The sequence below is a fragment of the Lemur catta genome, chromosome 6 (genome assembly GCF_020740605.2).
Source record: "Lemur catta isolate mLemCat1 chromosome 6, mLemCat1.pri, whole genome shotgun sequence".
Lineage (NCBI taxonomy): Eukaryota > Metazoa > Chordata > Mammalia > Primates > Lemuridae > Lemur > Lemur catta.
The window spans coordinates 99,524,759-99,551,638 of record NC_059133.1 but is presented as its reverse complement, the minus strand read 5'-3'; the positions used below and the strand labels follow the sequence as shown (position 1 = coordinate 99,551,638).

Here is a 26,880-nt window from a genome sequence, read left to right as displayed (position 1 = left end):
AGCTGTAGGGAGTGAAACAAAATTTCATGTTGCCTATGGAGGAAATAGGCTTTGAAATTGGATCTGCTTGAATTCAAATCCCAGCAATGTGTTTTCTAGCTGTGAGACTTTGGGCAGGTTATTCAACTTCGCTGAGCTTAAAGTATTTGTGAGGATTAAATGAGAAAGACAAAGTGCCTGTCATGAAATAATCAATCAGTACTTGTTAGGTATTTACATTATTATCATTAACATCATTATGACATGTTTAGTAGTGAAATGTCTCTTGTTGTATTATTTGTACCAGTGACAATCAGCAAATTGTATTAATTTAAATGTTTAATGAACTTCACGTGGAGTCAAGCTTTAAACGGGAGAATGAACTCATATTTATTTGTAATCTTGTCAATCACCTTGCAGAGTGCTTTATATATAATAACTTATTTTAATCTTTTGTATCATGGTAAGAAGGTAGTATCTTCATTTCATAGGTAAGAGATAAGCTGAGGTTATGCATTTTGCTTAAGGATATGCAGGAGAAATAATAGTAGTAAGAAATCAAGGATCTCTTAATATGACATTGATATGAATGTTAATAACATTTTTTTCCTTTACCTGTTTTTTTTTTAAACCTTTTTTCTAAACCCCAAGGAAGAAATCTGAGGGTAAAAAGTTTATGGGCTATGGGTAGCATATGTATGAGGCTGGCATTACACTTTTGAGCCCTATATAAACTTCATGATCCTTGTTTAAGAGAGAGAAACTTCTTAGTTGCATGCTATACTTGTGATTTCGACCCAATTATCTTGAAAATCTATGCCACTGGTAATAAGATCCAAATAATAGTAGTAATATACTTAGCACAATTTTTGTCTCCTATTAAAAGAATAAAAACTACAACAAGCCAGCCGGGTGTGGTGGCTCATGCCTGTAATCCTAGCCCTCTGGGAGGCTGAGGCGGGTGGATCGCTCGAGGTCAGGAGTTCGAGACCAGCCTGAGTGAGACCCTGTCTCTACTAAAAATAGAAATAAATTATCTGGCCAGCTAAAATATATATATAGAAAAAATTAGCCAGGCATGGTGGCGCATGCCTGTAGTCCCAGCTACTCGGGAGGCTGAGGCAGTAGGATCGCTTAAGCCCAGGAGTCTGAAGTTGCTGTGAGCCCGGGCAACAAAGGTGAGACTCTGTCTCAAAAAACAAACAAACAAACAAACATAAAACCCACAGCAAGCAATAACATCAACTTTTTATATGAAGGATAGTGCATTTGAGGTTAGAGCAGTACATAAGCTTTCATGTATTCAGAGAGTAATGAGCCTTGGGGAATCATGAGGTAAGCTAATTTCCTTTGATAGAGCTAGTTCGATTTGGTAGGGAGTTTGAAGAGGCTTGTTTTCCAGTGGGATCATAAGGTATGTTGAAATTCCTGTGAACTAATGGTTCATACCAGTAAGAATCTGGCTGAATCCAGCCTCCTAACAACCAAGTTAAAAATAATGGGGATTTTTAATTACTTTGTTTGTGTAATTTGACTTTGCCACCGATTCCATTAGCTTTTGGATTGCAGGGTTTGAACATTCTGTCTGGGAAAAACAGAATTAAAGCTGTGAAGGTAAAATTCCTTTTAGTTTTTATATAACACATTGCAATTCACCTTACTTTTTTACAGAAACAAGTGAGACTGATTCCTGATTAGATAGGCTTTGAAAAGTTGAGGAAAACTTTTTATTTATTCCTTTAGCAGCTAGAAGTTTTTTTGTTTTTTTTTTTTTTTTTTGCTATCCCAGAGAATATTCACTGAAATTAGGTGAAGCGGTCTCTTAATAAATTTTGTTTCTATACATCCAGTAAATTTGGGTTATAAATATAAAAGAAAACTTCACATATTATATGCTGTATCCTGGGAACATTTTACATGATTTTCAGAGGCATTCCATTACTCTATTGTGATTTGATTAAAGGTGATAGCATTCCCAATTTTGGTGCCAAAGAATAATTGTAAAATCCTTATTTCAGAATTCCTCAGAAAAGCTGATTTTACTTAACTACCCTGAATACTAGGCTATAATTCACAAGAATACACTACAGAATAAAAACTGATAGGATATAGAGAGATGGTTTCCATATTAAATACATTTTTAACAGTACTGAGTTGTCTGGTATCTTGTAAATAGCTTACATGCTAAATGCAAAAGATTCATATGGATACTTTGTAATTGCTGCTTTCTCGTAATGGACTATATATGATTTGAGATGTATCTTGAAAGAAGCATAGGACTCGCTTGACTAAAAAAAAGGAGAATAGAAAGAGTATTCCTATTGGTAGAAGTGTTCATTAAGTGTTCAGTGAACAAGTAACCAGTTTGACTGGACTTATTTTGGGACAATAGGGTAAAGATGTAGGTAGAAGTTAGATTGTGAGGAATTTACACAGCACATTAAAGAAATTAAAGCACAGTGACATAAATTAGAAATGATATTGAAGTAGACACTGGAAAATCTGGATTGTAGTTTTTGCTTTACCATGATGAGGCCCTTACCCAATGGAATATAGGTTATATTTATCTTATTCTAGGTGCTGAATGTAATGCAATGTATCTAGTAGATGCCTGACACCTATTAGACTAGACACTCCATTGTCACTGGTTGGATCAATGTATTAATTCTAACTTAGACATAGCATTTATCTTTCTGGGGCACATTTCTCTCATTTGGACAAAGAGGGACTCTTACTTAGGTTTTTTCCTAGATCTGTGATCCTATGGTTATCGTCTTATAGATGTGGAGAACTATTAACTGTTTTTGAGCATTTTAATCTTTGAGTTATATGATGTCAGAAAAGTGGAAATGTTTAAGTATCAGATGGTTAAATGGAATAAGCTGGCCACAATAAAATACGAAATGGAGATGGAGAGGATGGAAACAATGAGACTCATCTTAAATTGGTCTAAGCTAAAGAGATATGAGGTGTTAGTAGTCAGGACTTTGGTGGTCACAATTGTAATGCAAAAAAAAAAACTATTTTGAGAGATAATGAAGAAGTCACTAAAAATTGCATTTTGCCTTGTCAGAGGTCTTTGGCTGTTACAGGAGCAATAAGAGTACTAGTAACAGGCTGGGCACAGTGGCTCACGCCTGTAATCCTAGCACTCTGGAGGCCGAGGCGAGAGGATTGCTTGAGCTCAGGAGTTCGAGACCAGCCTGAGCGAGAGCGAGACCCCCATCACTACTAAAAATAGAAAGAAATTAGCCAAACAACTAAAAATAGAAAAAATTAGCTGGGCATGGTGGCGTGTGCCTGTAGTCCCAGCTACTCAGGAGGCTGAGGCAGAAGGATTGCTTGAACCCAAGAGTTTGAGGTTGCTGTGAGCTAGGCTGATGCCACGGCACTCTAGCCCGGGCAACAGAGTGAGACTCTTGTCTGAAAAAAAAAAAAAGAGTACTAGTAACAGAAACATTTACCAGCTGTTTGGGTTTTTCTTTTTAACATTAATCTGTGTTTCATGAGCTCATATAGGATAATATTATAATAGTAATTAAATATTGTGGGAGAAGAAGCATCCAAAAAGGACCAAGATTTCTATTCTGAATCATGAAGATACTGGTCATACCATTGAAAGAAATGGGGAAATCCAGAGAAAGGCACTGACTTTGAGAGAAAGAGGAATTAGTTTAGACATGTCAGCTGTTATCTACATGTGAATGGTATTTTCATTGTATATATTGAAAACCTTTGATTTATAGACAAGATTGCTTTTTATAGAATTTAGCTATTTATGCCTGTATCACACTTTTGTCCCCCCCCAAAATACATCACTTTGGTTTTGTTTATTTGTTGCCCAGTAGGGTTAAAAACCTACCCACGTATTTATATCTGATGGACTTTATGAAGCAGGGAGCAAGGCACCTATTTTCTAGGTCTTTGATTTAGTTAAGCATAGTCCTAAGTAGGCTTGCTCATACACTTAAGCTCAAGGTAATGCTGCATTTTTGCAGTACACGTTGTGTTTCTGGACAATACCTGACATCCTAGACTACCTAACTTAGTAGTAATGAATTTTGTGGAGCTGGAGATCATTGGCAGTTGCTTTAAGATAGCCTGTTAGAATTAGTAGCGTTTCTAACCTTTAGAGAAGTATTCGTACCAAATAGCTTGCAAGCCCTTAGCTTATCTTACTGTTTGTACTTGAAGCCGTAGCATACGCTGTCTTAATTAATTCAGATCGAAGCTTAGAAAATTACAAGGGATAGGACTTTAATCTGTTACCCATTATAACAATGCAATGAGCAATACTTTTTCTACCATCTTTGTTAATGCCATAAAGAAAAATCTTTCCTGAATCACTAAAAATCAAAGTAGTTTTTATTTGGGAAAATCAATGTCTTTATGCATATTGAGGCTTTTAATATAAAGGAGAGGAAGAAGTAAAAATTCTTAGCCACTTCTGAACACTACTTTTTTTTAATATACTACGACAAAGTGATAAGGCAGTTTACCTTAACGTCACCACTTTTTAAATTGGATAAACAGAGGAGCTATTATCCCCACTTTTCCAGTAAGTTTAAGGGATATGGTCCAGGTCACACCAATTTAGTATATGTTAGGTTCAGCCGAGAACCCAGCCCCACTGTTGTGATTCCTTGTCCAGTGTTCTTTTGGCTATATATTCTGAGTTAACCCTTTGTTCATTTAATTCAGTCTCTTTTTATTTTAAAGCTCAGTTTCAGCATGGTTAGAGGGAAGGGAGTGTTTTAATAAATGGATTTCTAGTATACATACAGGTAAGCCTCCAAGATAGGTTTTGATAGGTCAAGGAGGCAGAACCTGTGCTCCATGGTAGGTGGAGCATTGAGCAAATAAAAACTTCATCTTGCTTGTTTAGGGATCTATTACTGTTGACAGAGAAGCAGAAGGAACAGTAACTGAATAGTTTCCCTGCTGTTGAGCATGTAGTTTTGTCTGAAAGGTCAATCTAGAATAAATAGATTGTTGGCTGAGCAGAGCAAACTTATGTCTGAGAGTTGGGGAAGCATGGCTAGTATTAAACAAGAAACGGTGCTTCTGTCTGACTTTGATGTCTGCCTTCCTTATGCTGTGGGCTAAATTTACTCTACTAATTTACATCATATTCATTTTCCCCTCATTTTCCTCTAATGAAAACAAGTCTATTTTGCCTTTTCTCATGGATTTTTCAAAGAAAGATTTTTGTTCGGTGTTTGTCATCATAAATTCTCATTGTTGCTGTTGCCCTCAAAAGGATTGTGTAAATGAGGTGGGTAAGAATTTCCAATTGTATAAAGGGTTTATTGTAGCCTTTTTGGTGATATTTGTAGAAAGTTTTAGTTAAAGTATTGAAATTGTTAACTGCAGAATGCTTTTAAAAATATTTAAAATTCTGTAATTGAATTAATTTGCACCATCTTCTATGTGAGGAAGAGATAGGCTTTTCTTAATTCCAAATGATTAGAAAAAATTTTATCTTTATGAAGAGATAGTTGAATGTTATGCTAACCTTTGAAACTTAAGCTTTTAAAAAGCAAGTGCTGACAATTTTTAATATCTGGAATCAGACTACTGTGTTGTGACTCACTTTTATTTTTCTAGTTAGAAAACATAGCATATAGAATTCAAAGTAAAAGTATAAAATGTGTGTATGTGTTTTTATTATTTTATTCAAATAAAACAACATACTTGATAAACATTTATCTTTTATCAAACTCTTGATTTGCCTTTGTAGAGTCACAGTTGTTTTTTTTTTACCCCACTTAAGATTATGCAGAAACAGGCTTTGTTTCTTGTAATGGATGTACACTAGATACTCAAGAAGTACTACGTTTAATGAAGAGAAATAAGCTACTATCCCATGTCAGAAAACTTAATATGATATTACTGCCTGAAAAGAACTTCCGTAAATTAGAAAAATAAGGGAAGAATATTTGTAGAGCCAGTGAATTGCTGGCTCTGGAGGAGTAGAGTAAAAGGATTAAGTGTCCTTAACAAACTTTGGTTTTGTTCTGTTTAAGATATTAGCCCAATTTATCTACCTTAGTACTCTTTTATGTTTGTGGTTTTGAACCTCGTTCAGAATAGGTGAGCAATACTTTGCTTTTACTGTTCAGAATAGGACTCAGTGGGGCTAAATCAGGGAATAAGGAAAGGGGGTGATATTTGGAGGATTGTTGGGCTTTAAGTTGACCATGTTTGTTGAAGTATATGAACTAAAAGAAAATAAGATGAAGTCGTTCATCATAAAAACATTTTATCATTACTTTGTTCTGTCCAGTGCTTAAATTTATGTTTTAGAATAATCTAGACCAACTTTAAAAAAAAATACATTAAGTTCTCATGTCTTTAAGAACAAGAAACCTAGAGTATAATTATGAGTATATCAAAATATTATGTAATTGTTTATTTTAAGCAGCCTTCTTTTTTGTGGGTTACTTTTAGGGTCTGAGGTTTCATACTCATTCCACACAACTTTCACTTGGTCATCTTTAATATACAATACCTGTATATTCTTCTTAAATGATTCAGGATTCCTCTGCTAGGTATTTTTGATAATCCTGGCTTCCTGATGGTTGCTGTTGAAATTCCTTGTTCCGTTTTTCAGTATCTAAGTGGGTAGCAGTAAGCAGTCTTAATCTTTTAATACCAGCAGCTGGACTGGTAAGGTGTATTTCAGTTTTACTGGCTACCTTGGCACCTATAATACATTTTTTTAAGGCAGCGGTGGTATCTGAATATGTTGTATAGCATCGGTATGGAATTTTCTATACTGAAACCATGGCTATAGGTTGAGAAAAGCAGTATAGCCTTGAGGTTATTATACTGTGCACAGTTACTGATTTTGCCGTATCATGTCTATTTTGTTCAACTATCATTTCTATATATAAATAAGAATTCCTATTTGTAAAGTCATGAATGCATATATGTTTGCATGGATAGGATTATGTTTGCTTTATTAACTTAATATGTAGGAGTTTAACTGCCAGTAGTCCAGATACACTGCTCTGAAATGTATGTGCTTATGGAAGAAGGAACATTTTTCCTCATCAAAAATTCTATATTCTCTTTAGCTACTTTTCTGTAACATTCATAACTGGCTTTACATGCAAAGGCCAACTATGTATCAGTGCCCAATTCTACCAAAGAGCAGTCATTCAGATAATTTTTTTGTTAGTAGTGAATATTCTATAAACTTAATGTACTCCATTTGAGATTGTTCCATTATTTTTATAAATAACATTTTTAAAGTTTATGTAATTTTACATGTTTATTGTAGAAAACTAAAACCAAATATAAAACAAAATACAGTTGTCCCTCAGCATCTGGGGGGGATTGGTTCCAGGACCTTGACCTCCCATAGATACCCCATAGATAACCAAAATGCAAGGGTGCTCTCAAGTCCCTGATATAAAATGACCCATGGTATCTGCATATTAAGCTATGCACATCCCCCGTATATTTTAAATTATCTCAAGATTACTTATAATACCTAATGCAGTGTAAAGGCATATAAATGCTGTATAAATAGTATTGTTTAAGGGATAATAATAAAAATCTGTACATGTTCTGTGCAGTTGCAGTTTTTTTCCCGAATATTTTCTATCTACCATTGGTTGAATTCATGGGTATGGAACCCATGGATGCAAAGGGCCGACTGTACTTGGTACTACCAGAGAACTTTTAGTATATAGCATTCATTTTTTTCTTAAAGCAGTTCTTATTTCTTTGAAGTCTGTTTGAAATGCCGGCTTGCTCAATTAAAGCAGTCTTTTGCTTCAGCAGCATTATTTTCTTGTTTTCATTAGAACTATGTGAAGACACAAACAAAAGGGGAAAACTTAGTTGGATTTGGAAAAATAAGATAGAGGAAAATACAAATAGTGATCTTTGTAGTTGTCCCAGAAACCTTTTAAATATATGGGTTTAACTTTTAGGTTCAGCCCTGCTACACAGTTTTTTTGGCTCTGAAGTTAGCCCTTAGGGGTAGAATTCCCCAAATCAGGACTTTGGAATAATATAGCAAGTAATTGATGAGAATTATCCAACTTTGGATAAAACTATGGTATTTAAAAACTTCAGAGCTAATCATTTGATGTATTTCATTTAGATCTGTGAGAGATTACATGCATAGCTATTGTTAGTAGATTATTACTAATTTTGTTTTACTTATATCTGTCACTGAGACTAAGGATGATTATCATTTGTATATATTCAGTAATTTTTTTTCTGAACATTTGCTTCTCCTCACTCCCTCTGTTTTATCTGTTTACAGACTTATAGTGCCACTTGGGTGACATCTCAGTGTAGCTACTTCAACTCTTAACCCATGTGGCCACTTAGATTGGGTGGAAATAGATAACGGTGTTTTTCGTTCTTATATCTTGTGTATATTTTCTACACATTCCTGGAAATTTCATTTTTAAAGAATTTATACTTTATGAAGCTTCAAAACTATCACTGTGGTGCTGCTATACAGTATTACATATAACACTGATGGTAATGAGTTTTCTTCCAAAATTAATTACAAAGCTTATCTTTCATTTTGGTCTGATATATTGCTTTTCATTTTATGTTTAATTTGTGCAAGCAATTTGCCCATTAGTTATCCTGCCAAAATAATTCAAATCCTCAACTCTTTCTGTACTAGTTGAGTTTGTTAAAGAGTACTATGATAATGTAATGCCTGCCAAACTAAGCATGTGAATTCATGCCCACACATAGGTTCAGTATTCAAAATAGTGAAATACTGTACTGATTAATATGTTAGGGAACAAGGTTGAGCAAAAGATCTTCTAAATAAATTAGAACATTTGGCCTTATTTTTAGCCAATAATTTCCTTTACCTGAAACAGAACAGAAGATATTAACACCAGCCTAAATTTTTCTGTTGCCACATGTGGAAGTAAGTGACTGCACTGTCAAATTGTTCCTTTTTTCCTCAAGAGGAGTTACATTGCCACTGTCCAACTCTGATCCTGCATGGATCAGCTCCTGCAGGCAAATAAAAAAAAAAAGCCAGGATAGTAAGAAGGCAACCTATAAGGACCTTAAGTGGAAATTTAAAAAACAAAGTTCAATGGCCCTGCTTTCATTAATGTGTTTCTGGTTTTTTTATGGTTTTCAGGGGGTGAAGCCAGCGAGTTTTGACAAAGTAGCAATTCCTGAAGTGAAGGAAATTATTGAAGGATGCATACGGCAAAACAAAGATGAAAGGTAAGTTGCCTCTTTTGACCCTTATGATGCTTGAACAAAAATCTACAGCATAATGTGCTCTGAGTACAACACTCAATCGAAGGTGTATTTAATATTTATGGTTAATTTCTTCTCTGTTTCTGCCATGTAACATTTTTAACAGCAAGGTTCTGTCCATTGAGGTTATTCAGATCAGATATACTAGAACACTATAAAAATGGGGTTTTATAGAGTTTTAAGTAAACCAGAACCACCTTAAAGGATAGCTACCACATTCCATGAGAACTACTTACATCAGCATGATTTATAAAACTCAAAAGAGTTTGGTCTCTAGCACAGCAAATCTGTTCCTCAGTCCTTTACCCACTGAATTCTGAAAGGTGAAATAAAATCTTTGCTTTTGAAAATCAGCTGTGCAGGTCTTGATTTGTTATCATTATGTCAGAATTCAGGAAGAGCAAAACATCAAAATTCCTTTGAGTAAAAAGAGAAGACTTCACCTAAGGCTTAGGAGGAGATTTGGCTGAGTCATTTGTACTAACAGAGGACTTTGCTCAAGAGTGGCAAGTATCTGATCTGCCATATAACTGATTCATTACCCTTTAGGCATGGCAAGGGTCCAGTGTCTGTTTTTGAAAAATAATCTAACTTTACTGCCCCCCCCCACACACACACCATACCCTCCAAAAAAAGAAAAAGACCAGCTGGTACAAATATAAATTGCAAATTGAGCATAATCTACAGCCTAAAGATGAGAGCAATCAGGTATATCAACCAAATTAAAGAATTCCATATCTCCACTTCTCCAATCTCATTCTTTTCATGGCTTTGTTATTTGGAAGAGCTTAACGTCATGATCTTTAAGGCTTTTTAGTAGAAATTTAGCTTGAGTTTCTATTTGAAGAACTTTTTTCCCCTATAAACAAAGGAATATTTGTTTTGAGTCTTAGAACACATTACACTGTTTCTTTTCTGGATGGAACAATTACTAGATTACTGGTATTTTGAAACCATTTTATCTACAAAAGATTGTTTTGCAGTTAGCCTTCTGCTTGCCTAGTACACAAATTGTTGAACAAGGAACTGAGAGAATTTATTGGGAATAAATAAAGGTTGCTATGGTAGAAGGCACCTAACTAGAAATCAAAAGATATATCTTCCAGTTTTGATTGCACCATTTACAACTTTTAACTATTAGCAAGATTCTCAACCTCTCTGAGCTTCCATTTCCTAATAATCAGGAAATGGTATTTCATTGGATGTTGGTCAAGGATCAAACAAGATCTTATAAAAATCTGAGGATATTTTTGTTACTTATAAAATTGTATGTGAATGATTACATGGTAATTTGAAGCTGTGATATTCTATGCATTACTTGCCATTACTAGTACACTATTTGTCAACAAGATTAGATCATTGAATTTAAAAATTATTACTATCAGTTCTTATTCATAACTGAGATTATGTTCTATAACATGGAGTAAAACTGTATAATTACCACTTAAATGGAGCAATAATGAGTTAGAGGCCAGCCGCGGTGGCTCACGCCTATAATCCTAGCACTCTGGGAGGCTGAGGTGGGTGGATTGCTTGAGCTCAGGAGTTTAAGACCATCCTGAGCAAGAGTGAGACCCTGTTTCTAAGAAAAAAAACAGGGTCTAAAATAATAATAATAATAATAATCATAAATTAAAAATGAAAAAATGAGTTAGAAACTTTCCCTTGTTTTTCTTTTCACATTTATTTTTTCTTCTTAGGAATAACAATAATTAGCCACATTTGAAAATTATCTTTTCAAACTAATAGTGTGTTAATTTTGTTCCTTTTCTTTTCTTTCTCTTTGGAAGATATTCCATCAAAGACCTTTTGAACCATGCCTTCTTCCAGGAGGAAACAGGGGTACGGGTAGAATTAGCAGAAGAAGATGATGGAGAAAAGATAGCCATTAAATTATGGCTACGTATTGAAGATATTAAGAAATTAAAGGGAAAATATAAAGACAATGAAGCCATTGAGTTTTCCTTTGACTTGGAGAGAGATGTCCCAGAAGATGTTGCTCAAGAAATGGTAAATTGACACTAATCAGCCATTTTAAAATTTATGTAGATTTATATTCGTTAATACTATTGAGCAAAAATATGAAGTGGTATGTGTGGCATATTCCATTGGCATAGAATTGTGTTGGCCCCAACTACCCTTTGAATAGTAGGATTTTCTTGTGATTTTTATTTAACTCCTTTCTTTGTACTTTTTTATGTTGTTTTTATAATGGGTGTTGGATTTTGTAGTCATTTTTAAAGTTATTTTTACTTGAGAAAAGATACATAGATACAGGAATGGATGGATGAGGATAGGTAGAACTAGACTACATTCTGAAGTCATTTTGAAGGTCTGTAAGGACTCCCAATTTGTATAAGCTTCTTCAGGTAGTTTGACAACTTATGTTTCTAAATAGTGATTTATTAGCCTTTGATCAATTATCTGGATAAACCCTATAAATAGACATAGGATCATAAATTATTTTCACTTTGAAGAGAGTTTTCAAGGTCAATTATTAGTAGTTAGGCTTTGATGTATCATTATTTAAAGTATGTCTGAAAGATCACTTTTCCAGAAGGAAACTCTTCACCAATTTTAGACTTGCCACAGTGCCTAAAATAGCTAATTATTATGCAGAGATGTTCATAGAATGTTTCTACCAGGATTTCTAAGAACCATTCAAAAGTAGTAGTTGCTTCTGAGAAGAAGTCAGGTACGAAAGAGTTAACTTATTTTTAATTTAGTTTTTTCTATTGTTTCAGGGATTTGGTTTTTGTTTTTTTTTTTTTAATGGGGTGGGGGAGGTTGTTTAAACCTTTGCCTAGTGAAAGGAAGTAAAAGCAGCACAAGTCAATGATGATGGTTGCGTGTGAGAGGGAAATAGAGTGAATAGAACAGAATAAAATAGAATACCTTACTTGGTTTAGGAATTGTGGTTTTAGGTGCTCCACTGTTTTGTTTGTTGTAAGGAATAACGGTATACCCACCCTCCCAGTTTCTAAAAGATGGTGAGAAAATGCATAATGCAGACCAGTAAGTTTACAGTTTGGTTAAAACCAGTCCTGAGAGAGTTCTTTCTTCCTCCTCTTCTCTGCTTTTTTACATTGCCTTTTTGTATTTTGGGGTTGTTTTCTTTCAATATACTATAGCTTCCTAATATACCCTTTTATCCTGTAGGTAGAGTCTGGGTATGTCTGTGAAGGTGATCACAAGACCATGGCTAAAGCCATCAAAGACAGGGTATCATTAATTAAGAGGAAACGAGAGCAGCGGCAGTTGGTACGAGAGGAGCAAGAAAAAAGAAAGCAGGAAGAGAGCAATCTCAAACAGCAAGTAGAACAACAGTCCAGTGCATCCCAGACAGGAGTCAAGCAGCTCCCTTCTGCTAGTACTGGTGTACCTACTGCTTCCACCACTTCAGCTTCAGTTTCTACACAAGTAGAACCTGAAGAACCTGAGGCAGATCAACATCAACAATTGCAGTACCCGCAACCTACTCTATCTGTGTTATGTAAGTATTTTGGGAGGTGGAAAAATATGCTAATGATGCTTCTAATTGACTTCTTATCTTGTTTATCATTTTGCACTGGCCTTTTGGTTTTGAATTACGAATCAAATGTATAATGAAAAACTTGAAATAGTTGTCGTCTAGCTTCTCTTTAATCCTACATCCAAGAGTAATAGCACAGAACAGTGGGGCAGTGAGGAAATGTGATTAGGATACAAAATAATTTTATAGGTTGACTCCAACATCTTGGAAGTTCTAATTTATAGGTTTCTACTTTGCACAGTTCCTTAAAATAGAATTATAATGAAAAATGAACAAGTTAGCTACTTAAAATTGAACCCATTAATCTGGTCAAGCTCTTTCAGCAAAGCCGAATAGCGTACAGACCAAAAACTAATGAGAACACTAGTTATTGATTCTATTATGTGCTTAATATGAGAACCCCCTTATCTCCATAGTTCAGACTTTGAGGCCGGGCGCGGTGGCTCACGCCTGTAATCCTAGCACTCTGGGAGGCTGAGGCGGGTGGATCGTTTGAGCTCAGGAGTTCAAGACCAGCCTGAGCAAGAGCGAGGCCCGGTCTCTACTAAAAATAGAAAGAAATTATCTGGACAACTAAAAATATATACAGAAAAAATTAGCCGGGCATGGTGGCGCATGCCTGTAGTCCCAGCTACTCGGGATGCTAAGGCAGGAGGATCACTTGAGCCTAGGAGTTTGAGGTTGCTGTGAGCTGGGCTGACACCATGGCACTCTAGCCTGGGCAACAGAGTGAGACTCTGTCTCAAAAAAAAAAAAAAAAAGACTGAAAACTGTGCTTAAGGCTTACTTAACAATATTCCATTTTATTTCCATTACTCTTCAGGTGATAAGATTCTGTGATAGAGAATTTTTGAAAAGATATTAAAACTTTTTTCCATATGGATTTCTCATTTAAATACAGAAATCTACTTAATATGACTACAGTTCATTTTTTATTTAGTTCAGGTGTGTGCAAAGAAATAACTGATTTACCCCAATGTAATGAGTCTAAAATGTGATGGGAAAATATGAACTTCCTTTTTGTGATTTGTCTTTTCTGTTTTTGTTTTTTTTTGTGTGATTAATTTCTCCTTCAGCTGATGGGACGGTTGACAGTGGTCAGGGATCATCTGTCTTCACAGAATCTCGAGTGAGCAGCCAACAGACAGTTTCATATGGTTCCCAACATGAACAGGCACATTCTACTGGCACAATCCCAGGGCATACAGCTTCTGTTGTTCAAGCACAATCTCAGCCCCATGGGGTATATCCATCCTCAAGTGTGGTAAGTAAATGTGTAAGAGAATGTAATACTATAATGAGAGCCAAAAGATAACCTGCTAAATTCAGATTCTTTTACTATCCAAGTAGAAAATATAAATGGTATATTTCTAAAGGAAATAGGTTTATTATAGAATATAATTGGAGTAGTTCGGGCATAGTAGGGTATACACATTAATGTGTGAGAATTAACTGCCTACATGAAACACCTATATACGAGATTTAGACTAGTCTGTATTTGACTAAAGGTAATGTTCTCTTTAGCACTTAAGAGTTGAAGCTGTTGAAATCAGCATAAACTGGACATACAAATAATTTGGGGGTGGGGCAAGGAGAGTTCTTCAAAAGCTTAATTATTAAAATAATTACTAAGTATTTTCTGTAAGATTTGTTATTGTATAAAACACAGGTAAGACCTTCAAACCATTATAGAATGCTGCATGTGAGTACTCTAGAGTGAAGGAATCCTTTATTTGTATGACTGTTTAATTTAGCGCTTGTGTTCAATCATCAGTTGCTCTATGTGTTTCTGCCTTTAAAGTCTGCGTTGGACACAAGTTCCTTCCCCAGTATATGTTCATTTGCTTTTTCCCTTTATTTGGTATCTGTTTTATTACTGATTTATTTTCAGAATCAACTTACGGAGATTTTTTCCTGAAATATTTTATGCTTGTGTATATGTACACACACAGACACACACATGCACACACACACACGTAATATAGCATTATCCTATGTTTTACATGAGCCACTCTTCTTATATAGAGAATGTTAAAGTAGATCATCACATAATACCCCAATTTCTTTTGTTGGCTCTTTGAAGTTTTGATAGGAAAATAAAATACATCATCTGCCTTAGAAAGGAATTAGAGAGTAACTGGTCACTGTGTAGCACTTATATTTAGTGAGATCTTAAGCAGACAGATTTTCCCCTCCTTCTCAGAAATCTTTTAGTCTGAACTTTGTGGAATTCTTGCTCTTCATTTAGTGAAAATCTTTCCCTATTTAGAAAATGCGTCTGCTTGCTCTGATCCTTTATCCTACAGCTGGGAATAAAAGATGTTCATTTGTTCCAGAACCCCTTGATCAGTTTTGCTTGGGCTAGGTCTCAAGATGAACGTCCACAGTAACACAAGAAAAACTTCTAATGTACTCATTTTTTAACAACCTACTTTCTAACCGTTAAAATAATTACGGTAGAAGAACTTTATAAGGACAGCATAGAAGATATAATTCTATCTTCTGACAAATATTACTTATTAGCATTTCTTATAAGTTACTACCTTTGTTTTAATTGATTTTTTCCTTGATTGTCATAACTAGATTTTTTAAAAACTATTTTTAGTTTCTTGGCATCATTCATCCCAGGGTTATGAATGTTGGGTATCTGTTTTAGAAAAGGAAATGGAGTGATTATTATGAAAATATTAAATATTTGAGCCATTAACATAGCTATTTATTGATGTACTAAAAGCAGACTATTTCTTGCCTTTTAATGACAATATTCTATGGAGGTCTGAAAAATTATTAAATATTGAGGATTTTTAAAAATTTTATAATTCTGTTCCTGTTTCATTCCAGACCTTACTGTGGCTTATAATAATATACAAATTATAAGTGAAATTTTAAAAATTAGAATAAAAGAAAAACAAGGCTGGAGAAAAATGGAATGAGGGATGAAACTAAATAACTATGTAATGATACCTATATACTTGCTACTTGGTAGGCCACACATTTGGCTCAAAGCATTCTAGGCAGCCAGTTTTGGAAAATAAAATGTAATTAGTTACATAGTTCACAATATCTAAATAAGAATAAACTTGGCCCAGACAACCTTACAGTTTCAGACGTACTGCTTTATTAGCTGTATTAAACTCTTTCTGTTAAGGTTCTTCAAACTTTGTAAACCTAAGTAGAATCTCTGATATGTCTGAAAAATTTTTGAAGTTACTCTTTAGAGAATCAAACTGAAGATATTTTTCCATTGACTCTATAAGGACAAAATATTTCCTATATCCAGTTGTGAATTTCTTCTAGAAAATTAAACTTTTTCCTAGTAAATAATGACTTTTTATCTTTGTGTAAATGAAGATCAGCAAGTATAAGAAATAAAATACTATGAGCCAACAACTTCTTTAGTCTGATGCCTTCTAAAATAGAAATGAGAACCATTTTCTGAGGTTTCCAGAGCGCCTGCAAAATAATTCAATAGTAAAATCTTTTACATCTTATAATGTGCTTTAAACTAATAGAATTCATTCTTGTTTAATCTTTATGTTTTCCAAAACTACAAGGCAATATTCATTGTTTTCCCTGTCTGCTCCCTTCAGTCAGTTTGTCATTCTTACACATACACATATAACAGTTGGCATTATTTCTGAATATTTGGGATGATAATTGATTATTATTATAAAAAACCTGCACTTGACCAACAGAATAAAGAGAGTAGTTTTGATCTGCCAGGTGTCCTTTGGGGAGTTATATCTCTCCTTAAAAAAATATTAACTGTGGAATGGGGGAGAATGGAACATTTCTTTATGCAACTGTGCCCTGTTGTCACTGTACATTTGGTTGTTTTGTTTTCAAAGTACTGTGTTTTTCATGTGTGTGTTTGTTTTTTGTTTAGCCTCATCGTGGCCGTAGCATGTCGGTTTGTGTTCCCCATCTTTCTGCCGTTCCCTCTCTGTCCCGCATCTCACCCAGTGCTCCTTCCACCCCACCACCAGTACTGTATGCACCTCTTTCTCCTTCCCTCTTTCGGACTGCCCCTGAGGAAAGTTTTGCCGAAAAGCTTTCTAAAGCATTGGAGAGTGTCCTGCCTATGCACTCTGCCTCTCAACGCAAGCACCGACGCTCCAGCCTGCCTTCCCTCTTTGTCAGTACTGTATGTAACTATAAACTTTCTGACAAATGAAAAATTATTACCAATGAATACATCCAGGCATAAAGAATTTTAGTAAAAATTGAATAAAGAACAGGACTGAACTTGCTTTTAGCATACCTTTATTCCAACAGGAAACTTTTTAATAAGGCTTTAAAGGGGAATAAAAAGCAAGGAAGTAAGTAATGAGAGAGAATGCTTATGATGTCCTTCGCACATATCATGTGCCCAGTAAAATTTAGCTTTTATTATATCTTCCTATCCCCCACTGACATAAAATCCTTGCATTTTCACATCCTAGTTAAAAAATGTGTATTTAATTTTAATCTCATTGTTGCCCTAACTAAAAGCAAATTTTTCTGTCTGATACTCCTGTTAAAAAAGAAGAGGAAGAAAAAAAAGCAAATTTCTATCAAACATTACCCAAATAATGTTTTCTCCCCACTTTATTCTAAGGGGACACTAAATGAAGCTGAATGAGCCCATTTCTTACCATAGTCAGCAAAGAACAATCGAGGAGTAACAGTTGGTTTTAATTTAATCATTTGTGTGGAGTGGTGTGTCAGCATACCACAAGGCTAGTTAAAAATACTTCGTGGAAGTATTTTTTTCTTAGGTTGAATAGGGTGGAGCCTTGGCTCTAATGAGTGCATTAGATGCATACATAGTATGTATGACTTTGTTTGGCTCCATTGATGTCCATAAAAGATCTGTATTTTAAAATTGTTTCAAGCACTGTGGGACCTTGCTGCTGCTTTTCCAGTTAAGCAGAATATAGTTAAGTTTCTGAACTAGCAAACCCAGAATTTTCAGATTTTTACTTAGGAGAATGATTAACTGTACAGTGTTTTATGGCTTTGGGACACACCATTAGTAAACAACAGTAAAATGAGCATTCTGATTCAAAATAGAAATTCTCTTTTAGTTACTATGAAGAGTTGAGCCACATTGCTAACTTGATAGGGGTCATCCTTATTGAAAGAATGAAGCTGATTTCTTTTAAAAGGAAGTACATGATAGTGAAGTATAATATTGTGTATTGTTCACATTTGGCGAGCTAGGTTTCTAAATTTAGAGTCTTAAAACTAGAACTGCTTTTGTTAACAAAAAATGCTGTTAAATCAAGTTGGCTATCATTTCTGTTGTCCCTTTCACCTGGTTTGAACACCAGATATCAGGATCAGAGAATTCATGGTTATTCAACACTTATCTAGAATCAGAAAAGTGGGCATTTGGTGATTTGTCATCTGTAACATGTTTCACATAGTAAAACTATTAATTGTATCTGGTTTGGGATAAACAGGGGGAAGACATTACTGTTGCTAGTCAAGTTGTGTGCCTTTTACTGTCCACGAAAAAACTCTTCTGATTTCTAGTCAGAAGGCATCCTATTATTTGATAAGAAAGTAACACTGGAGTCTCTAACATAGCACAGGATAATAAGAATATAGAATATAGGAAGATTTAGTACAATAGCTTAAATTAAAATATACTTACATTACAGAAATAGTTGGGCTTTTTATTGCCATCTTTTAACTCTTACTCTTCCTTTAATTCTTTTTCCATTGATGTAATTTACATTACTTCTTAAAAGTGAACATATTAATTATGGGTGAAAACAAAATAATCACTTAGAAAGTTTAATTCTTCCATTTCCTTTGAGAGAGGAATGTTGTGGGAAAGCAGCTCTTATCCAATGCAAAGAGTCCCACAGGTTGTTTTTATTGGCCCTGGATGTATTTAATGGATTTTTACTATGCACATAATTTCCAAAAGCATTATTTCTTTATATATTATAAATTTGGTGTAACCATTTCATAGGGTTACACAGAGCTACCCAGTTGTGCATGTCTGATGTAATTTCACATATGAATGTATGAATTACTTGTCTTATTCATGTTAATACAGCCTCAGTCCATGGCGCATCCGTTTGGGGGGACGCCAACATACCCAGAATCACAGATATTTTTCCCAACTATTCATGAACGTCCAGTTTCTTTTTCACCACCTCCCACCTGTCCACCGAAAGTAGCCATTTCCCAGCGGCGTAAGAGCACCTCCTTCCTGGAAGCCCAAACTCACCACTTCCAGCCCCTGCTGAGGACTGTTGGCCAAAATCTTCTTCCACCTGGTGGCAGCCCAACAAACTGGACACCAGAGGCTGTAGTTATGTTGGGTACTACAGCCAGTAGAGTAACTACAGAACCATGTGAGATTCAGGTCCATCCTATGTTTGAAACAACTCAAGTTTACAGTGACTGTAGACCTGGACTAATACTTCCAGAAGAAGCTCACTATTTTATTCCTCAGGAAGCAGTGTATCTAGCTGGGGTACATTACCAGGCCCAGGTGGCAGACCAGTATGAGGGCATTCCATACAACTCACAAGTACTGTCAAGTCCTATGAAACAGATACCTGAACAGAAGCCAGTACAAGGAGGCCCTGCCTCAAGTTCTGTCTTTGAATTGCCATCTGGACAGGCTTTTCTGGTAGGACACATTCAGAATTTAAGATTAGATTCTGGATTGAGTCCAGGATCTCCCCTCTCTAGTATTTCTGCACCTATCAGTATAGATGCTACACGTTTGAAATTTCACCCTGTCTTTGTTCCTCATTCTGCACCCGCTGTGTTAACTCATAGCAATGAGAGCAGAAGCAGTTCTGTATTTGAATTTCATGTTCACACACCAAGCTCCTCTTCAGGAGAAGGAGGTGGAATTTTACCTCAACGTGCTTACCGAAATCGACAGGTTGCAGTGGACTTGAATCTGGAAGAACCGCCGCCTCAATCAGTTGGATTACATGGCCACCTGCAGCCTGTGACTGAAGAACAGCATAATTACCATGCCCCAGAATTGACCGTTTCTGTGGTAGAGCCTTTCGGACAGAACTGGCCAATAGGAAGCCCAGAATATTCCAGTGATTCCTCACAAATCACTTCTTCAGACCCCAGTGATTTTCAGTCACCTCCCCCTACAGGGGGAGCAGCTGCATCTCTTGGCTCTGACGTCTCATTACCCTTTATCCGTCTGCCTCAGACAGTGTTACAAGAATCCCCACTTTTCTTCTGTTTTCCCCAAGGAACCACATCTCAGCAGGTCTTAACTGCCTCATTTTCTTCAGGAGGATCTGCACTCCAACCACAGGTTATAGGAAAACTTCAACAATTCTTTTAAACTACCCTTCTATGAACTGTTACATTTAAATTTTCTCTCCCTCATTTCTCTGAGTCATGGATTTATGAGGAATATTGTTTAATCTTATCAGTACAATTTCCCCATCTTTGGGGGAATTATAAACTACTTGTATTTAAAAACAAAACACGAGAAGTTCTACCTGATTTTACCTATTCTATGTGTAAACCCTTGGAAAAGAGAACACAAAAACTAGAATATTAGTCACTCATCAAAACCAGTGACTTCTGGCCGGGTGTGGTGGCTCACACCTGTAATCCCAGCAGTTTGGGAGGCAGAGGCGGGAGGATCGCTTGAGGCCAGGAGTTCAAGACCAAGCCTGGGCTACACAGCGAGACCTCGTCTGTACCAAAAAATAAAAATTTTTTAAATGACTTCGATCCCTATGTATATTATAATATTTTCAACCAGTGCTGAAAATGTGAATGTCTATAATGTAAGGTTGACTCAGCATTGAGTATTTAGGAATACTAATGTCAAGTATTACTTTCTGCCTTTAAGCAAGTTTAAAAAAATATGTAAGGGATAACTTTTTTTTTTCCATAAAATGAAAAGAATGGAAAATAGAGAATACTTTTTTGGAGTAGTATTAAGAATTCACAGAATTTTTATTAATGTGGAAAGGTCTAAAAAGACAAAAAGGAAACATCTTAGGAATTTGCCTTTAAGTGGCATCAATCAAACAAGTCAAAATTATATGTATTACATTTGCAAATAAAACGTTAATAAAATTAAGGACTGATTCTAATTTTTAGCAATTAACAATGGGTGGTAGGCTTAGTTTTTTAAGAATTTATAATATATATTGCAAGCTAAGGGACATTAGACATCTCAGGCCTTGTTTTTTTTCCACAACAAATTTAAATTTAGTTATTTTTGTGTATGAACACATACACCCACCCTCATGCAAATAAAGTAATGTATATAATAGAATTCAAGAAGTAAGGTCATTGTTGACTATTTCATATAATCTTTTAATACATTTTATCAAATGCATACATCTTATAAAATCTATATAAGAGACTATACAATTATATATTCAAGGCCTCAGTTGGATATTCTAAATATTCCACTCTTTTATAGCTTACTATGTGTTCTTCTTTCTGCTTTCTTCCTATGTACTTCCCCCATCAGGGGAATAATCCTGAAATGTACATAAAGTATCAGTTATTTAAAGTAGTATGAAGAAGCAAAAAGATCAAGAAACTTGAAAAGACACTTGGTGGGCATGTAGTATACTCACATCAATATTCAAGTTGCAGCCCCTACCATAAATAAATAATATATTACCAGCTATTCTTTTTTAAACTTTCCAGAGTAAGATTTCAAATACTAGGTAGTTAATTTACAGACATGCTGTAGAGAGAATGAATACTTACAGTGGTTGAGCTGCAGTGGAATGTGATGTGTCCCTGCAAGCTTCAATGAACCCCTTCTAAACTGAAATGGAACTACAAAGGTGGTAGCCTTTTCATTTCCTTAACCTACATATAGTCCTGAATGTATTTCTCACTTTCTCATTTATTTTCATTTAGACTTCTTGATAACTGTAACATGCTAGTCAGGGTTTCTCAAACTCAACACTGTTGACATTTGGTGTTGGATAATTCTTTGTTGTTGAGAGCTGTTCTGTGCATTGTAGAATAGTTAGCAACATCCTTGGTCTATACCTCCTAGATGCTAGTAGCAGCCATCTCCCTGAGTTGTGACAACCAGAAATGTCTCTACATATTGCCAAATGCCCCCTGGGGCTGGCAAAATTACCCTTGGATGACTGGCATTGCTCTAGGTACATAGCAGTTGATGATAACAGATTTTTTATATTTTTTATAAACCCTGGCATTATAAAATAGCAAATATAGCCAAATTTGCATTATCAAATATCTTTTAATTGTTCAAATAAAATTTTCACATTGATAGTCTTACCACTTTTTTCCTGATTATTATATTTCCAATAACAATTTATTATGAATCTGACTGTTCTAGCCAGCTAAAATTATAGCCTGAGCAGCAATGGTAGGTTAGGTTTTAACTATCAAGGGTTTTTACATGGGATGGGATCAGAAGATGTTCTATGATAGGATCCTGCTATAAATTTTTCTTAGAGAAGATGCCCCAGAGGCATATCCTGTATATAATCAAGCTAATGTTTCATTTTGATCAAGCAAACTCTGAGAAGCTTAAATATTTATTGCAAAAGCCTGACCTCTATACACTTACTTTAGGCCTTCTCTAATTTGTTGTGTTCACTTCTTTCCTTCAGGCACAGGGGCAGAGCCAGGGTCAGCCATCCTCCAGTAGCTTAACAGGGGTTTCATCTTCACAATCCATACAGCATCCTCAACAGGTGAGAGCAATGTGTTGCTACATTGTTTAGCAATAGCCAAAACACTGTTGTACATCTTTTGTGAATTAGATTCCTGATGTAAATGGCTTGCTGGGTTTTTTATAGGAAAATTAAAAAGCGTAACATTTCTTGTGTTCAGTAACATTTTAGAAGATCTTATACTGCACGGGCACACAGTTTAGAAATTTAGAAAATTTTTTGTTTAATATTTTTTTGTTTGTTTGTTTGTTTGTTTGGTTTTTTTTTTTTTTTGAGACAGAGTCTCACTTTGTTGCCCGGGCTAGAGTGAGTGCCGTGGCATCAGCCTAGCTCATAGCAACCTCAAACTCCTGGGCTTAAGCGATCCTCCTGCCTCAGCCTCCCAAATAGCTGAGACTACAGGCATACGCCACCATGCCCGGCTAATTTTTTCTATATATATTTTTAGTTGTCCAGATAATTTTTATTTCTATTTTTAGTAGAGACAGGGTCTCGCTCAGGCTGGTCTCGAACTCCTGACCTTGAGTGATCCACCCGCCTCGGCCTCCCAGAGGGCTGGGATTACAGGCGTGAGCCACCGCGCCCGGCCTGTTTAATATATTTTTGAACAATTTAGTAGACATTAAAATTTAAAAGAATCATTGTTACTGATATGTTATAATCTACCACCTTCTTAAACACATGATTTTACACATAATTTAACAGTACAAGGAACATCAGTTTGTTCCCACTTGTTTATGATTTGTCCACATACGAGCATTTTGTCTTTACCTTCATTGTGCTTGTCTGTAATAATCCTGTAGTCTTTTTAAATTCTAATCTGTGGGGTAGGGTATCAGATTTTATGCTAATAGGCATTGAATGAAAGCCTAAGCACAACAATTTCAGCAACTTTTTTTGAAACAGAGTCTTGCTCTGGTCACCCAGGCTAGAGGCAGTGGTGTCATCATAGCTCACTGCAACTTCAAACTCCGGGGCTCAAGCAATCCTTCTCCCTCAGCCTCCCGAGTAGCTGGGACTACAGACACACATGACCACGCTTGACTAATTTTTTGTATTTTTTGTAGAGATGAGATCTCACTCTTGCTCAGGCTGGTCTGGAACTCCTGAGCTCAAAGCAGTCCTCCCACCTCAGCCTCCCAAAGTGCTAGGATTACAGGCATAAGCTACTGCGCCCAGCCTCAGGGACTCTTTTTTAATAAAAGAAAAGCTATCAGATTTATTTAACATGTATATACAGGAACCCCCTGAAAATGAGGATTCCTTCAGCAACATATTTTACAAATTTTATTAACTTCTGATTTGAGAAGTTTGTTCCAGAAGGTTCAAGGAACTTAAGACGCTAGTACAATTCCAGTGTATTCAACAATGAAACTGGTAATTCTAAAATTGCTGGTATTAGTTTATAGTAATTATTTGCATGGGAATAATGGTTTTTTGGCATAAGTGAATATTTGTTAGCTGTTCTAATTAAAATTTATAGCCAGTATATGTGTAATACAAAATTCCTAATGAACTATTTCATCGATAGTTCCTCAGGTATATTTTTCAACCACCAAATTATAAGTTGGCTTCTGTTTATATTAATTGTGAAACAAAGCTTTTAATTCTTAATTACAGATGGCTGTCTTCTAGTCCAGCATGTGATCATGTAGTCATTTGATGGTGGTTTAAGATGAGATGTTCCTTGTACAAGATAAAAATCACTTTAAAGCATTTTGTACAGACAGAATTGATTAGTTCGGTTATATATACATTCACATGGTGATCAACATTTCTATTTTGTAGAACTTAAGGGCTGGAAATTATTATATACATTGTCTTGCTCCTGCCCTTTCTTCCAAACAAATGTTTGAATTTATGTATAATTATGGTTAAATTCAGGTAGTCACATTTTTGCCAACCTTAACAAATTCTATTTTATTCTATTAACAGTTCCTGATTAGAATACAAATTACAGGTCACATAAAATTGGTTGAAGACAGAAGTCCTGTCATGGGTAGCAGTCTTTTTTTTTTTTCCCCAGCGTATTTTGAGGGTACAAAAGTTGAGGTTACATATATTGCCCTTGCCCTGCCCCCCCACCCGCCACCCCCATCAGAGCTTCAAGCGTGTCCATCCCCTAGATGGTGCGCTTTGCACTCATTATGTATGTATATACCCATCTCCCCCCCACATCTGCCCGACACCCGATTGATGTTATTCTTAAATGTGCTCTTAGGTGATGATCAGTGAAACCAATTTGATGGTAAGTACATGTGGTGCTTATTTTTCCATTCTTGGGATACTTCACTTAGTAGAATGGGTTCCAGCTCTATCCAGGAAAATACAAGAGGTGCTATATCACCATTATTTCTTATAGCTGAGTAGTACTCCATGGTATACATATACCACATTTTATTAATCCACTCATGTATTGATGGGCACTTGGGTTGTTTGCACATCTTTGCAATTGTGAATTGTGCTGCTATAAACATTCGAGTGCAGATGTCTTTTTTATGGAACGTCTTTTGTTCTTTTGAGTAGATGCCCAGTAATGGGATTGCTGGATCAAATGGTAGGTCTCCTTGTGTCTGTTTAAGGTATCTCCATATTGCTTTCCACAGAGGTTGCAGTAGTTTGCAGTCCCACCAGCAGTATATGAGTGTTCCTATCTCTCCACATCCATGCCAACATTTATTGTTTTGGGACTTTTTGATAAAGACCATTCTCACCGGAGATAAGTGATACCTCATTGTAGTTTCGATTTGCATTTCCCTGATGATTAGAGATGTTGAGCATTTTTTCATATGTTTGTTGGCCATTTATTCTGTCTTCTTTTGAAAAATTTCTATTCATGTCGTGTGCCCACTTTTTGATAGGGTTGTTTGATTTTTTGTTGCTGATTTTTCTGAGTTCTAAATAGATTCTAGTTATCACCAGTCCTGTAATTTGCTTATCTTTGGACATAGACTAACAACAATAAGCTGAGCAAATTTAAGTGTGTGCTCTGTTTTTCCTTTTCCAAAGGAATTTGTTAAGTATCTTATAATTGGACATATGTATGTATACTTACTACCAAATGAAGAAGTAGTGAAATTAGCCATTGAGTTCAGTAGTATATGAATAGTATATGAGGGTTCAGGAGAGCAGTACCATAAATGTCAGATTAAAAGAATTAGTTAACTCTTCTGGGAAAAAGTATAGTTAAATAGTCCATCTACAGCATAAACAGAAATTAATTTCTGTGTCAGTGATGTTTCCATTTTACATATTTTTATAGCATATGTTGAGTAGAATCATAAAACTGAACCCTCAATTTATGTAAGAAGTGTATGCAGTCTAGAATATTTAACTTTTCCAAGGTCACCTGGACAATAAGGGAGCTACATAACCAAAATTCAAGATTCCCAGAATAAAGTTCTACAGGGACTTAGAATTCTGAAAAGGTACCCCAGAAGCTACATTTGTTTGTTTTAGTTATTGAAATTCCACACTAAAAAGAAAGAAGGGTTTGAAACTTTCTGTACTGTATGGGTAGAGTCAATTATTATACATGATTTTTTTCTTACACACAGTCAGGTCCCAAACCCACCTTAGGGAACCATATTTCTAGTTTTATTTCACAGTGAGGAAAGAAATGTACTTTAGATCCAGCAATCCCACTACTGGGGATTTACCCAAAGGAAAAAAAGACATTCTATAAAAAAGACATCTGCACTCGAATGTTTATGGCAACACAATTCACAATTGCAGAGATGTGGAAACAACCCAATTGCCCATCAATCCATGAGTGGACTAATAAAATGTGGTATATATATACCATGGAGTACTGCTCAGCCATAAAAAACAGTGGCAAACTAACACCTCTTCTTATATTATTGTGGATAGAGCTGGAGCCCATTCTTCTAAGTGAAGTATCACAAGAATGGAAAAACAAACACCACATGTACTCACCATTAAATTGGTACTAATTAAACAACACTTAAGTGCATATATGGAAGTAATATTCACTGGAGATTGGGCAGGTGGGATAGGGGCAGAGGGGATGGGTAAATTCACACCTAATGGGTGTGACATGCACTGTCTGGGGGATGGGCAGGCTTATAGCTTTGAGTTGGGCAGTACAAAGGCAGTTTATGTGACCAAAGCCTTTGTGCCCTCATAATATTCTGAAATTTAAAAAAAAAGGAAATGTACTTTAGCTGAAATTTACTTTATTTATGGGATTCTGGAACATAGTAAATGAGAGATTACTTTTTTCATGTTTTTATCAAGAGTTGTTTATAGTAATCTGCTGTATTTTAATGGGGTACCAAAAATAATTTCTCCTACAGGAAAACTTTGTGGCCATAATGTTGTGAACTACCCTACTAACTTACTAATTTCTTCCGTAAAAGTACCTATAGAGTCTTGAGGTACAGACAGTATTCTTAGTTTTCTGTTCAGTTGAGCCTCATGAACATTTTT

General features: G+C 35.5%; 1 protein-coding gene across 8 annotated transcripts in view; it reads left to right on the top strand.

Annotated features, from left to right (window-relative positions):
- The window catches only part of WNK1 (WNK lysine deficient protein kinase 1), a 159,050-nt gene that overhangs the window by 96,466 nt on the left and 35,704 nt on the right, over positions 1-26,880 (top strand). For 7 of the 8 annotated variants that reach the window (XM_045554672.1, XM_045554670.1, XM_045554667.1 and 4 more), the window contains exons 5-9: positions 9,113-9,201; positions 11,028-11,247; positions 12,397-12,730; positions 13,846-14,033; positions 22,369-22,452. In XM_045554672.1, the coding sequence (XP_045410628.1) occupies positions 9,113-9,201; positions 11,028-11,247; positions 12,397-12,730; positions 13,846-14,033; positions 22,369-22,452 (915 nt within the window). Of the gene's footprint in view, positions 1-9,112; positions 9,202-11,027; positions 11,248-12,396; positions 12,731-13,845; positions 14,034-18,818; positions 20,058-22,368; positions 22,453-26,880 lie in introns of all 8 variants that reach the window. The other variant, XM_045554673.1, reaches the window with a different exon arrangement.